The sequence below is a fragment of the Stegastes partitus genome, unplaced genomic scaffold (assembly GCF_000690725.1).
Source record: "Stegastes partitus isolate 25-593 unplaced genomic scaffold, Stegastes_partitus-1.0.2 Scaffold25, whole genome shotgun sequence".
Classification (NCBI taxonomy): Eukaryota; Metazoa; Chordata; class Actinopteri; family Pomacentridae; genus Stegastes; species Stegastes partitus.
The window spans coordinates 978,176-993,223 of record NW_007577756.1 but is presented as its reverse complement, the minus strand read 5'-3'; the positions used below and the strand labels follow the sequence as shown (position 1 = coordinate 993,223).

The 15,048-nt window shown below is 42.7% G+C and overlaps 1 protein-coding gene across 1 annotated transcript in view; it reads right to left on the bottom strand.

Annotated features, from left to right (window-relative positions):
* The window catches only part of tgfbr3 (transforming growth factor, beta receptor III), a 97,703-nt gene that overhangs the window by 45,800 nt on the left and 36,855 nt on the right, over nt 1-15,048 (bottom strand). Inside the window, exon 4 of the mRNA XM_008297205.1 lies at nt 10,153-10,340. Coding sequence (XP_008295427.1) covers nt 10,153-10,340 — 188 coding nt within the window. The remainder of the gene's footprint in view (nt 1-10,152; nt 10,341-15,048) is intronic.

The window sequence follows — 15,048 nt, the reverse complement described above, 5'->3', positions numbered from 1 at the left end:
GTATGTTTCACGAGTGTTTCGCAAAGCGCTGCATCAACATTGTAATGGGACACTTTCGCAGTCAAATATTGTGCCCGGCAGTGTAAACAGCAGTCACCCTCAGTATCAGTGAGGCTCAGTGTCCACGCAGGAAAAGGGAGTTTCCTTTATTGACAGAGCTAATTAAGTGCCCAATGAGCCGTGGTGATTCGGAGGAGGGGGGGAAAAAAATAAAAACCCAAAACATCCTTTAATTACGCAAAAAAGTAAGACTAATCTAGGAGCACACTCTCCCTCCCAGGAAATAATAATCAGCCTCAGAAAGAATGAAAACACAACATATCCCGTGACATGAAGCAAAATGAGGGGTTTTAAAAAAGGAAACGTGGAGTTTAAAGCAGACTAATATCCAAAATTATTACAAAAAACAACTTAGAGCGAGATAGACAAACTGATAAAAGCGCTTGAGCGCTGCTGCTGTGGTTGAAAAGCTGGCAGAGAGCTCAGCTACGAACTGCCTGGGACCAATCACGCCGTTATCTGATGTGTGTGTACGTGCATGTGCGTTGTCTGTCTGGATCTTGGTTCTTTCTGGATCACTGAGGGCGTACAGAGGGGAAGGGGAGCCGGGAGCGAAGGAGCTCAGTGAGGGACGGGAGGCCGACCGAAACCTGTTGACCGGCCTTATCAGCGCCACCCACATATTTGAGCGTGGTGCGGATGCTACCTGGAGCCCCCCCCCGCCTCCTGAACTGTGATGATAATCAGTCTGCAATCAGCTGAACGTGAAGCTGCAAGAAGAAGAAAAAAAAAATCCCTGAAAGGACGTCAAAGTGAGGCGGGACGTCTGGATAGAAATCTTTGAGTGATAGGGAAGAAAATAACAAAGCACCGAGGAGGGGGGACGGGGTCAGGAGGGCAGACTGAGATTACGCTTCGGTAGATAAAAGATGAACTGAAACTAACATTTTGTTTTTTTTGTTTTTTTTCAGGAGCCGCAAACTTTTTGGTCTCCACCGACAGCTTCACTACTGTAATTGTCTCGGTGCAATAAGTGTGTGGGTGTTTGGTGAAAGTGGTCGCACAAGCGCTTAACCAGCTGGGGGCTCCATGATGTCATGTCCCATAAGTGATTTCAGCACTTTGAATGTTACTCTGTGTTGTGATTTGAATCACTGAACGCCTGCTGCCTTCACTCCTCTCCTCCTCTCTTTGTGTCTCAGGTGGGAGGGACACTGATCGAAGAGCTGAGGATGTACAAACTATGGCTGAACGATTCTGAAATTTAAAAAAATGACATAGCGGTACTTTTATTTCTGCGATATACATACATATATATAGTGATATGAAAAGATGCAGTAGCTTTCACCAGATGTCTCGAACAACTTTATATGGAAAGAATTAATAGTTCTACAGAGACTGGGGTGATTTTGTGGAGGAACGTGTGTGTCTGCAAAGAAAATAACAAATAACTTTGTTTGGAACATTTCTCATATGGCGCAACACTTGTAAAGGCATCTGGAATTGTTTTTTTTTGCGTTGGATTTCATTCAGATCTGGCTTTGCGCTCGTCATACAGAGCTTTGTGGTGCTGATTTCAATGGTCAAACAAATTAGTCATGTTGACTCATGCAACTGCAGGACACTGTGAGGTACAGAGACCCTCTTTCTAATCAACATCATCCATTCTGTTGCTGAGTTATTTCCATACAACCGACTAGAGCTGCTGGATTATTGTGTACAGAGAAGCCTCTAGTCTCAGTTACTGCAGCAGCTCAGATGTGTGTTTGACCAAAAATTAGTTTGTTAAGAGTGAAATAAAGAGTTTTAATGTCAGATTTACCCGAGCTGCAAGTCTTCATCAGCTGTTTTTACCATTTTAAACGTCCACACAAGAGTCAAACCTGTGTTTTTTAGTTATGACAAGACAAAACCATTATTGTGGTTAATATTCCATTAATTGTCTGTCTCTAGGTGTAGCCCTGCGACGGACTGGCGACCTGTCCAGGGTGTCCCCTGCCTTCACCCTGAGTCAGGTGGGATAGGCTCCAGCCCCCCGCGACCCTAATGAGGTTTAAGCGGTGTATAGATAATCAATGGATGGATATTCCATTAATTGTGCAGGAATACAATGGATGTTGTGTTTCTTTTTGCAAAAAAATCTTTCTTTTCCGTGCTTCTCTCCTGTTTTCCACTCAGTTTGCTGTGCAAGATCATAAACTTTGCTCGTGTTCACTCAAAGATAAGGAAGAGGAAGATGCCAACCCCCATAAAAACTAAAAAATAACAAAGCTGGTGTTCAAAGCAGGTAGCAGTGGCTACTTTTCTCTGGTCGCACACTGCTCACTTTTATTATAAAGTGTATTTAGAAAAGGAGAACTCCAAAGAAAAAAAAACAATCCTAGGAAGTAAATACTGTAACTTACAAGGACACACAAAGGAAGAAGCTGGTTTAAATAAAATCCTCTCTGGCTCTGTGTGTGCGCTTTGTCTTGTACTGGAGCTCCTATCTGACACCAGCTGTTTGTGCCTGGTGAGCTCCTCCAGCGAGTCACTCACAGTTTAAGATATCCACGAATTCCAGCTGATAAAACAATCATCTGCTCTGCCTCACCCTGATTCAGAGCCAGCGACCGTGTTTGATGTTTGCCTTTGGTAAACTGATTAGAGAAAGACGGGCGATTTGAGATATCGCCGGCCCCCTTCTGTTTATTTTTTACACTATCACCCGACTGTAAGCCCCGGCAGCTCTCCATTTCGAACGGCTTATTTTGGTCCAGAGTTTGGTGCGGCTTGGGAACAAGGTGTCTGCAACAACTCCAGGCTTATGCGCATTAACAAACGTGTGGTGGTGGCTTGTTAGCCCGGGTGGGGGCAAAAGGCCACCGACATGTGACAGAAGCAGCATGTGGAAAAATGCTCAAACTTGATACCTGCAACTTCCAACCAAAGCAAAGAGAAAAGGATGAGGTCACTGTTTTTGTAAGTTGAGTGGCACAACACCAACACCTCAAGGTCAATACTCGAACCACAGACAGATATTTTGCATCCAAGTCCTGAGAGGTTCGAAGCTCGGATGAAACACGAGCAGCGAGTCCGGTCTGCAGCACACCTCGCTCTGACTCTCGCTCGTTCACCTCGAGTTACATCGTTTTCACACAACATAATTCAGTTTGGTGAAAATGCGAAAATGATTTGACCATTATTTGAGGAAATCGCTGCTGTCTGAAACACACAGCCACTTCCAGTGACTTCCCAGCTCGGCCAACAGTCACTTCTACGTGACCTCTCTGAGGGTTCTGGGCTGTTTCTCTCTCCTCAGAGGCCCACATGGGTAAAAAAGGGGGAGAAAAAAAAGAGTAAAGGGGTTTCTGTTACTTTGATCAGGACCACTGAAGCTGAAGAAATCATCACTCTTCATTTCAGACAAATGTGAATAACACTTTAGAAGTTTAAAAAAAAAAAAGTAAAAAATTGTTCGGGCGAGCCAGAGTCAGAACTGGTCATTTAGTCATTTAATGGAAAAGGAGAGTTAAGAGTCTATGAAATAAACAGTCCACTGTTTAAGAGAGATGTTGAATAAAAATCCAGAGTAAGGGAGAGAGAAATTGTTAGTTTGCAAACCAGCTCAGTAAAGCCAACCCACAAATTTCCTTCACTGTGGTCTGGCAATGCTCAGTGGGCATTGTCTGGACTGGGTATTACTGCAGGATATACAAGAAACTACTGGCATTTGGTCTGATTTGACAAAGCATCAATACATTCTCCTTTATCAGGTCAGGAGAAATAAGCTACTGAATAGTCAGGTATGGATACGCTGCTTAAGTCTCTGACTCTCAAAACCTGCTAGCAAGCTTGTAAAGTCTGCCAATTTTTAAAAATCACCAAAATGACAGCATCTAGATGAACAACATGCGCTTCTGTTGAGCAAATTAACCACATCGAAGCTTAAAATATCCATCGATCCATCATCTATACACCGCTTAATCCTCATTAGGGTCATGGGGTGCTGGAGTCTATCCCAGCTGACTCAGGGTGAAGGCAGGGGACACCCTGGACAGGTCACCAGTCTATCACAGGGCCACACTTAGAGACAGACAACCAAGCACACTCACATTCACACCTACAGACAATTTAGAATCACCAATTAACCTCAACATGTTTTTGGACTGTGTGGGAGGAAGGCAGGGAACCCACGCTGCACGGGGAGAACATGCAAACTCCACGCAGAAAGATTCCGGTGCCCCCACCGGGACGCAAACCGGCAACCTTCTTGCTGCGAGGCAACAGTGCTACCAACTGCTCCACCTTGTAGCCCAGCTTAAAATATATTTAATTAAAATCACTTTATTCCACAAGTGTCATTTTGAAATGAACTAAAAACAAAACATTTGCCTGAACGAGATTCTGTAATGTGACAAAAATTCACTACTCGGTTGAACTTCAGGCTGTGTTTAGACGGAGCAGATAGGAGACAAATTAGGCTAAGGAGAAAACAAAACATACTTCCATCCATCCATCCACCATCTATACACCGCTTAATCCTCACTAGGGTCGTGGGGGGCTGGAGTCTATTCTAGCTGACTCAGGGGGAAGGCAGGTTCACCTGGACAGGTCACCAGTCTATCACAGGGCTACACTTAGAGACAGACAACCAAGCACACTCACATTCACACCTACGGACAATTTAGAATCACCAATTAACCTCAACATGTTTTTGGACTGTGGGAGGAAGCCGGAGAACCTGGAGAGAACCCACGCTGCACGGGGAGAACATGCAAACTCCACGCAGACAGATCCTGGGTGTCCTCACCGGGACGCGAACCAGCGACCTTCTAGCTGGCAAAACATACGTGATGAATGGAATTAAATAAAAGCAGCATGGCTCAAAAACAGAGGAGCAAGTTGTTGGAAGACACATTCATAACGGTGAAACATTTTACCACAGTTGATGTGCAGAGTAATGTGAAAAAATGCAAGTAGTAAAATATCTATAGTATCCAGAGGCCCCATTTCTCTTTTCCAGTATTGGTAACACCTGTGGACACTTGGTAAAGTGCTGGACATCTTGATTCCAGGTTTTTAAAATCTTTGTAAATTGAATATTCAAAGAAAATCAACTTTACCTTAAAAAAAAAAAAAAAAAGATTTATGGCATTATAACTTTGATATACTGCACAGAGTTCTCTCTACTTCTAGTCATGACTGTGTTGTTTCCACAGAGGTGCAGGACTTTATACTGCAGTAAAAAAACAAGCCTAGAGTGGGTAAAAAAATGTGACAGCAGTAAAGAAACTCTCAGAAACTGCTTGTGGTTCAGAGGGTTAAAAGGCCTTGTGGAAAAAGGGCCACATTACTCCTCAGTATTTTCCTTTGACCACTGAGAATCTGCAGCATGAAAACTATTCCTTCTTTCTGGGAGTGAGTAAACTTGTAAGCAAGGATGTTTCTCTTGTCCACTGCAAGTTCATGAGCTTATTTCCTAAAAAACAAGACTGTATCTTCCAAACCTTGGATCTCTTCAGCACCGTTCAAGACCATTTGGCTTCTTTGCATGAGACAATAGCTGTAGTCGTGGTTACTGTGGATTCCAACAGTATTCCAGTTTAACGGAGACTTCTGAACTTCTCAAAGCCGCTCTGCACAATAATCCACTTGTCTTCTGTCCATCTGTATGTGCAGTGTTGCGCACATAAATTTGTAAAAATATGGCTAAATACGCAGCTCTGTTTGTTGTCAGTGCGGTATTTAAGATATCAAACGAGAGCGAAAAGATGATCTTAGTCTCATCGTAAGTCTATATTTTTTTCAGGAGCAGCAGCATCGCCGAAGAGCTTCTTCCTCATTTTAACATTTCAATTCATTTGACGGTTTGACTCGTTTTTATTTGTAGGTGTGCAAATTGATTTCACCCTCAGTAATTGCTCTCTTCCTGTGTTTGCTTTAGCGTTTGTTTTCTAAGTCAGCAGCAGGAGAGGTGCCTGGTCAGTGTGCGATTATGCAGATTTTCTCCCAGTTCTCCTCCTCACCTCCGCTGCGGGGGGAGGAAGCGGGCGTCTGGGCCGCAGAACAGACTGTATTTGGATGTTTTCACCGATCGCCTGCAGCACAAGAGGTGCCTGTGGCTGAGCTTTGGCTGTCTGCGTTCAGGGGCTGCCGGAGAACACGATGTGCCCCGCCGACTCTCGCTAAGTGTCTGCAAAGCTGGGCCTTGACCAGGAAGGGGGGAATAAATCTGCAGTTGCTCTCGGTGTGCATGGGCTAATATGGACAAGGGAGATCACATGGTCAATTTCAGACGCTGTTTCTTCGCACACATGAGCAGGCGCGCACACATCCTGCAGCTGCAATGTGTGAGGCCTGCTTCACATCTCTTTCACACCCATGTGTGAAAGTCATGGCTTGCAGTTTGTCTATATTTTCAGTAAGGACGTGAGAGCAATGAATTGTTTCCTGCCTGCACCGGTGAACCCATTCTGTATGGGTATTAACCAGCGGGTATGAACTGTTATCCACAGACAGAAATGCACAGCTGGACCTGACTCAGAATACACACTTTGGCTCGGGGCCAATCTCCACACCAAAGCTGAGTTATTAAGTGCAACAGAACACCTCAGTAGTGACTGTGCATAGTGCTTCGTGTGGGATAAGCTGACATTTACAGAGCCGGCAGTGACCGTACAATAACAGGCAAAACATGCTAATCATTCATTCAGGTAGCGTGAAATACCAACATAAACATTTTGGATAGTATTCTAGAGATGCCTTGTGTTTAGATCAAAGTGTGCAGCTTATTTAAAAGTCAAATTTCCTGCTTATTGTTATCGATGCATCAAAAGAACTCGCTGGTGTTTAAAACAGGGACTGCTGATTTAAATTAACAAGTACCAACATCTGCTCGGATGTTGTCTCAACATAAAAGAATTCATGTGGAAAGTGGTTCGGCCTCAAGTGTTTCCTGAAAGAAATCAAAAGATTAAAATTAAGCACAGCTTCCTAACAACTGTGTTCAAGTACAGTGTTTAGCTGCCTGGTTCATGTCAATAGTTCTCACAAGGAAATGAACAATTAGTGCAGTAAAATCCACAATTCACATCATCATTTGTAAAGAGGGGTTTAATCTTATGTTTCCAGTGCTTCTATGGTAAACTGTCTCCCTCCACAATGTAACGTGTTGTTTGGAGGAATTAAGTGTCACATTTCAAGTTTCCAACACAACATTTATCATCTTTATGTCCATTTTACTGATGTCTAGATTGAAACTGCTCAACTTACATGTTGCATGTGAAGTTGACTTAGATGCAGATTTATTTTTGGCAAATTTTTTAGTGAATATCATATATTTTAAGCTTAGATTTGGTCAGTTTTCCAGATGGAACCACATGTCACACATGGTTAGCTCATGAACTGTTTGAAAGTTTAAAATCCAAACCTTGATTGTTTTCTAAAGATAAGATGCCTTTTAAATCCACCGGCCTTCTTCTTAGTTCAGAGGGTTAAGTGAGCACATCCTTTCACAAACAAAGGATGTTAAAGATCCTTTATTTCAAGCTATAACTCCACCGGTCTATCACATCCATCTGTCACCAAAGATCAGGGGCAGATAACGAGTCCACAGTCTGACTCAGTCCTGCTGAAGGTGAAGGACGGAGCGGTTCGTGTCCAAACAGGCCAATCTGTGCCCACGTCTCAGGTGGAAATGCAATCAAGGATTGGAGTGGGTAGAAGGGTGAGTGTCCTTCAGGGGATCTTATCTTATCATAAGCAGAAACCTCAAGTAAGAGACCGAGCTTCTGCAGGGCCACCTAATCTCAGCCAACCTTCTGCAGCCAAGGCTGTAGGAGGGAGGACAGACGGCTGGATTTCTGCCTCCTCTGCATTAATCCTCACAGCGATCAGTTACCAAGAGCTGGACAAACTGATGTAATTAGATTAATTTCACAGACTCTCAAACTAGATATTTTACTGGTGCTTTTCATAAATGTAAAGCAACGGTCATTTACAGAGGAAATCATTCAGTACATCATTTAACAAAGAAATTCAGGCTCCACTCATAGTAAAGAAAAACATCTTTCTACCTGTACGCTGAAAAAGCCTCAAGGAGAAGCTGCAGAAACAGAAAACTCAGGTGGCAAATGCACAAAAGCGCTTCGTCTCAGCATTTTTCCTCATTGTTGAACTCATCGCTCTGCTTTAACTCCCCAAAAATAAACTGACAGAAGAATGAAAAATATAAACTTTGGTCAAAATAACAAGCAAAAGCTTACAAAAATCAATTTACCAGACCTTGTTAGCTGACTGTGTTTATTATCATTATTTGGTCCATCACTAGCAGCAGAAAGATCTCCTGACAGCACATTTGGTGCACTTTAAATATACGGAGGACAGTAAGCGTTTAAAAACAGGAAAAACTGATCTATTAAAAAGCCACTCCGTTGTTCTGAGAAACACCCGAAGGTGTGAAATGCAACAATCTCACCTGACAATCTCAGACAAAAACCCAGTTCAGTTTGTTATGTGTGAATATCTGACAGCGTCTAATCACAATCCATCTTGACACGAGTAAATCTGTTGCTACGTGAAACACAGCAAAACCTTGACACCTGGCGGGACACGGATAAGTGTGGAAGAAGTGTGGCGCACTCAGGGATGCATACAGCATGTTTTAAATTATAGTATGTAGTGATTACAGGCCTTATGTTAATCCTCTGAACCACAAAACCTGCTGGTGAGTTTGAAAAGCAAGCTGTCTTTACAAAATCCACAAATTTACACCATTTACCAAAGCGAGAAACTGTAAAAATAAACATATCGTGTGTGATGTGTTGTTTTGTCTGGAAAATTAACCGAATCTAAGCAGTATCGGTAACAGCTGTGGACACTTGGAAAAGTGCTGTAATGTTCTTTTCAGTTTTGTTAAATCTTTGTAAAATAACTAATTTTTTTTTATGATTGATGGCATTGTAGCTGCCAAAGACTCCAAAGTCAACCTGATGAGCGAGCGAATGTTGAGCAATTGCGAGCGCGTGGGGAGGTTTGAAATATTTTTACGTGCACAGGTTTTGAGACCAATTAAACGCTACAGGTTTCTGCTTTTTATAGGCGCAGACTTGGAACTTTTTCAACTTGAAAAAAATGTAAAATCTGACAAATGTTTAGGAAGATGTGAGAAGCCCTGCAGCCATGGACCTCTACAATATATAACAAATTACAACATGAGGCGAATCCCTATCTATGATCTACGTTCATGTCGCAAAGCTTCACAACAAGTGCAGCCACTAAAACCAGAGAATAATGTCTTTAGGCTCTACCTGCTGATTCAGCACACCCAGCACTGTACTTGGCTTTGGTAAGATTTCAACCTACATCAGCAGTAAAAGTACAATGGCAAGTCCCTACATGCTGCTTTTCCCACTGCTGTGACTGAGGTCGATGACGGTTTTAAACCCAGACGCAGAATTTTTCAGGGTCCATGATTCATCTTCAAACTATGGCTGATGGTGAGAAGTCTCAACCACGAGATGAGCTGTTCAACACCTGAGGATAGGGAGCGGTTTAACACCCCATGTGAACTTTGGGAACTCTATCAGTTGATGAGCTGACACTTTGAATGAAGGCACTAAAGAGATCTGTGCAAAACAAGTCAGTGGCTGGAAAATATCAGACTTTAAATGACTTACCACTTTTGTTTTTTTACCGTCTAAACTGTTGCATGTTACGGTGAGGTAGGTCCATCTGAGCACCAGGTTTGGAACAAGTTTATATAACTAGTGCAGCATAACAATGAGATGTAGAGATCTGTAGCGATGTAGAGATGCTTTTACTGTCATCATACACAATGGAATTTAAAAGGTTTGGCTTCCTGACTGAACATCACACCACAAATGATTAGACTGAGGACGGTGAGGAAGTTGAAAAAGGGCCACACCTACATAGTGCCTCTTAATGCCTTCAAAGCACTGAAAAATGTTTCTTATTCACACCATGCAGGGTGTTAACCTGCCATTGGGAGCAACTTGAGGGAAGTTTCAGCACGCTAAGGGGCCAGTACTGAACCACCAGCCTCGTGATTGGTGAACAACCCGCTTGACCACCGTCCTTATTCTCTCAGCTTTTTGTCTTTGTAATATTTATCCGTGTGCTATTTTGCTCCACCGTCTGCAGCTGACTCACCTTTGCTGGAGTGTTGTCTGGACCCTCCGGAGCGTGTCCTCTCAGGTTGATGATGTGGACCTCCTGGGGCAGGCTGGTGGTGCCTCTGCTCGCGCACCCTGACAGGGCGGTGAAGCTCTTCAGGATGGCTTGCACCGGGTGTCCCGTCCCCACCGGCAGCAGCTCACAGGGGCTCCGAAACAAAGGTCCTGCAGAGGAGATTAAAAAAAATGAAACCATCACCTCACACATAATGTTATGTACCTCATGCATGAGCACTTTCTCTGAGTGTGCAGAGTGATTTCCCCAGAAAACAGGTCAGCGTTACAACAGAAAACATTTTGAGAAACTGACCATTTATTGTATCATCCTTACTGGTGCACGTGAAGAGTATTCTGGTCTTTCTGTATTCTCTGAGCTCAATGAGCCCCTAGACCCAGCTTTTTAAACCCTTTAAACTCTGAAACAACCGGTTTGGTTTGGAAAGCGTTGTATTTACAAAAAATAAAAGAAAAAGAAAAAAAAAAAAGGCCAAAACTGCAGCATTTATCATAGTCAAAACTGTACAGACAAAATGAATCGTCTGATTTTCAGCTTCCTGACAGTCTATGCACTACTCATTAGTGAAATGTGATTCTTTCAGGAAACTTGACCAAATCTTACAATCTTGACATTTCATCAAAATTAATTCAATCATTCTTTATGTCTCATTTAAAAATTTGCCAAAATATATACCAGGGCTGCAACTAACGGTTACTTTAATAGTTGAATAATCTCTCCATTATTTTTTCGATTAGTCACGATTATTTCTGTCACGCTGGTGACGCAGCTCTTTTTACAGGCTCCAGTGGAAGCTTTACCCCACTCTCTAAATTTGCATCCCATGAATGTCACCCTGATTTCCAGTCAGTCACAATACAGCATCATGTCCTTAAGTAAATTAAAAGAATGACTCCTGAACCAGTTGAGTATGAAATTTAAGCTGAAGAGCTTACTCTTTTTTATGTTAACACATTCAAACTCTGCTGTATTGTCATATCCGAACAACACAGAATTTGGCTCAAAAAGAAAACAAAATAAATAAATATAATAATTTCATTGTACAAAATAAAGTGCAAGAGCCTGTCTTTGCTTTGAATTTCAAAAATGGCAAAATCAAAACAGAAAATGAGGCTAAATTAGTTGTCACAAAGTGTAGACTACCACACCACAGCACATGCATATTAATTGCCAAACTTTACTTTCACTCTGACCCTTCTCAGCTGGCGCTGCCACCGGTCTTGAGTTGTTCTTCGTTGGTTGAGAACACAGACGCTGCAAATAGTGACAGTACTGCCCCCAGCATTTGTTGTGGTGCGTTGCAGTCATTTACGTAGTGTTGGGACTTCTCATATTGTCTGGAAAGCTACGGTTGGTAAGGATGGTGTTAAGATGCCTGGCGCAGTGTTTTATTATCAAAGCCCTTACAAGACATTTAGAATACAACACGTCGACAATGAACTTCGCATCGACTAATTTTTATTGTCGACTAATCACTGCAGCCTTAATATATACCATTTGCAGCAATCAGACTCTCCCAACGCTCCCCAACACGACTGTCACAAAAATTTCAGATTGTTTTCAGCTGGACTGTGTTTACCCAGAGCAGATAGGAGATGGAAACTAACTAAAATGTGTGAAATGTATAAGGTGTGACAGGATTGGGTGTGCCTCAGCAGAACCACAGTGAGCATGCATGAACCGTGTGGTATATAATAATCAAAGGGCAACATAAACAACCCCTAAATTGCAACCAATTCTGATTGCATTGTTTCAAATTGCGATTTTGAAATGATTCATAGTTGAACCCTTTGAGCAAGAAGGGATCCGGATGAATCTCTCTTTTGCTCTCGGGCTGATGCTCTCATTGCATCACAGAAGCTACGACTACAGGGTTCGGTCAGTGAAGCAGAGCGACACTCAGCAGGGTGTGAGGACACTGAAGTCAGGCTTCTTGTGTCTCTACCTGTGTTCTGTCTCCTGTACAGTCAGCTGTCATGAACAGTTCGGTCACCTGTGAGTGCCTGGTGTGCTTGACTCAAGCTCATGCTTTACAGGATTACACTTGGCATGTGTATTAGTTGTTGCATGATATACAACTTCCTTCTGATCAGCCACAAGTTTTCAAGTGGTTAACAACTGTCACCACAACCTAACAGCTTTGTAAACTTCCTTTACGTTTTTCATCTATATGACCCACTTAAACAATCAGGGCGCAGATCTGCCCCCCAAAAATTAAGTTGCTGTACAGCTGAACTACATTCATTTACGCTTTGGCAAACATATTTTATACCTGATTACATTTGTTTGTGTCGTATCACATGCACATTTCAAATCATTGTAGCTTTGCCATTTATTATACTGACTGACTGTCGCTCCTTATCAGCCCAACAATCACGTACTCAAAAAGGCGGGACTCGTTATTCTGGTAACCCAGAAAACTCGACCAAGCTTGTTGTTGCAAAGGTGTACGTGCTTCCTGACTTTGGTGATAGCTTCAAATTCCAGGAAAACACAGCAGAATTCTCAGCACAGCAGTCATCTCTAAAGCATGTTCTTGGTGAGTTTGTAAGATGACGTCACCGTTGTAAAATGAGGATTTCACTTGTGCAGAGCAGCAGCACAGAAGTGACTAATAGTGAACATGTGGTCCCAGTAGGATGTCACTATTTCACTCTCGTTTTGTTGTCTGACGACAGAAACAGAAAAACATGCAGATGAGGACGGCTTTATCAGAAATTACGGTGAGCACAGAGAGCAGGAGAGAAGCAAACAGATGTAGAGTGTCTGCTTTGTTTTCTCTTCAGGTGTTCGTACAGCATCTAAACTCTGCACAGAACCACTACCTTTGTGCTCTGTGATCATCTGAAGTGCTCCCACGCTTTGGAGGAACTGTGTCTTTGTACACTTTTACACTGAACTGAGCTGGAATCTGCTGCAATCATCTAAAACTGCAGTTGACCGAAGCCAAGAGCGGCTGCTGCATCAACTATGCAGTGATACTGAAGAAAAAACTTTATTAAAATGAACTAAAGTAGAAAAAAAACATGCACTAGTTACAAAAAATGGACGTCGTTGCTAAAAATGCATCAATTACGTCACTAATCACAGCAGCTCTAGTAAACAGTAAATGAAAACAAAACTTAAGCCAAAGAATATTGCTCCCATGTGGACCAGGAATCCCCTGTTGCTGCCTCCATCCTCCCCTCCTTCCTCCTTACGCGGACTTTGAAACTCTTTCAAACTGGAAGCCTTTACTACCACCTCGCAGTATTAACTTTCACCGACAAAATCTGTTTCTTTAAATGACAATGCAGTTGGGTTGTATGGGAACGTAATTCCTGGGAGACAGGGCAGCGGGGTGGAACAGGAAAATACGCCCATACCATACGGACCCAGGGTTGCACAAAACAAGCTGCTGGGGTTTGAGCGAGGTACCAAACAGCTCTTTTCCATTACAAAGCCATGTATACTATGAGAAAGTATGTGGTCAGGCTTCTTTTTTTTTTTTTTTCGGGGTCAGCCCTCGCATTTCACCCCACAGCCTTCTGCCAGCCGAGACCCGCTCACGTTTCAAACGCATCGCACTAAACACGCGAGGGCTGCCAATAGCAATCAGATGGAACATTTGGAAATAATTAAAGTCTAAGTGAAAGACAGTTAGATAGCAATGTTAAATTCTCTCCAACTGTCTCTAAAAACTCAGCAGTGGGGTACAGCGAGGGGGAAACGTTTAGGTTTTTACTCAGAACACAAAGCTATTGTTTTCTCTTTCCGTGCAGTCTAATAAGCCTATGTTAGATCAGCATAAAGCCGGAGATCATGTATGGCATATCTCCCCCTCTCCTTGTTGTGAGAAAAACACAAAGGCTTTATTGTTACTCATACTTCTCTCATGAGTCCAATCCCAAGGCCTTGACAGACTTTCTCAACCTGGACTCTCTTGTTTCTAGTAAAACCAAACCCAGAGAGATTATCTTTGTCTCTTATTGGGAGCGTACATATATTAAAACGTGGCAAGGTCTCGCCATGGTGATAAAAAACACGGGGCCTAATGGCAAAAACCTGTGGTGCATCAGCATTTCAACCCCCCTCCCTTTTCCTCCCAGAGGACCGAAGCCTATTCCCTCCCTCACCATGTCATCACGCCTCACTCCCACAAAACACGTCCGAGGGCACTCCGGCTCACTTTTTCCCCCTCCCTCACGCGCCGAGAATAACAAACAACTGCCAGACAAACAAAGAAAAACGTACTTCTTTCTGGGAGACTGCCAAAAGATTACAACACCGCAATGATCTGATCGTCTAATTGTTTTAAAGTACGACGGAACGGAGAGGCATGTGGGAGGAAAAAGGTACCACATGGTTCAAAAAGTAGGGCAGTCAATATGCAACGGTCTTGTTTTTCGCAGAGCTGAGGAAAGGTAATGTCAGTCTGTAGCTGCGATAGTTGGCTCCAAACTCTGCCGTTATCGTTCAGGTTTTTATGGGAAGATGTTCTTTATTCCATATTAATCCAAAATAATCTAATTGGATTTCAGCAACTGGATTGGATCAAATCTTAAAAACTGGTTGTTTGAAAGTTTTTAGTAGGTTTGGGATACCTCTGATCCAGATACTTAGATAACTCTGATCTGAGCAGAGAGGATTAGAAGTAGTTAAACCCTAAAATTGATTCAATAATACAAAATGTGTGCCATGTAGTATATATACTTGTGTTTTTTTTAGTTTTGCTTGGTTGTTTTTTTTAAAACCTTTACAGTAATAAAGTAGACATCAGGCTGCCTATCAACCCTCTGAACTCCACTTTCTGGGTGTTTTCTGAGTCATTTTGGCTCCTGTCACATTTTTTCCTGTTGTTCACTTATTTTTCACTGC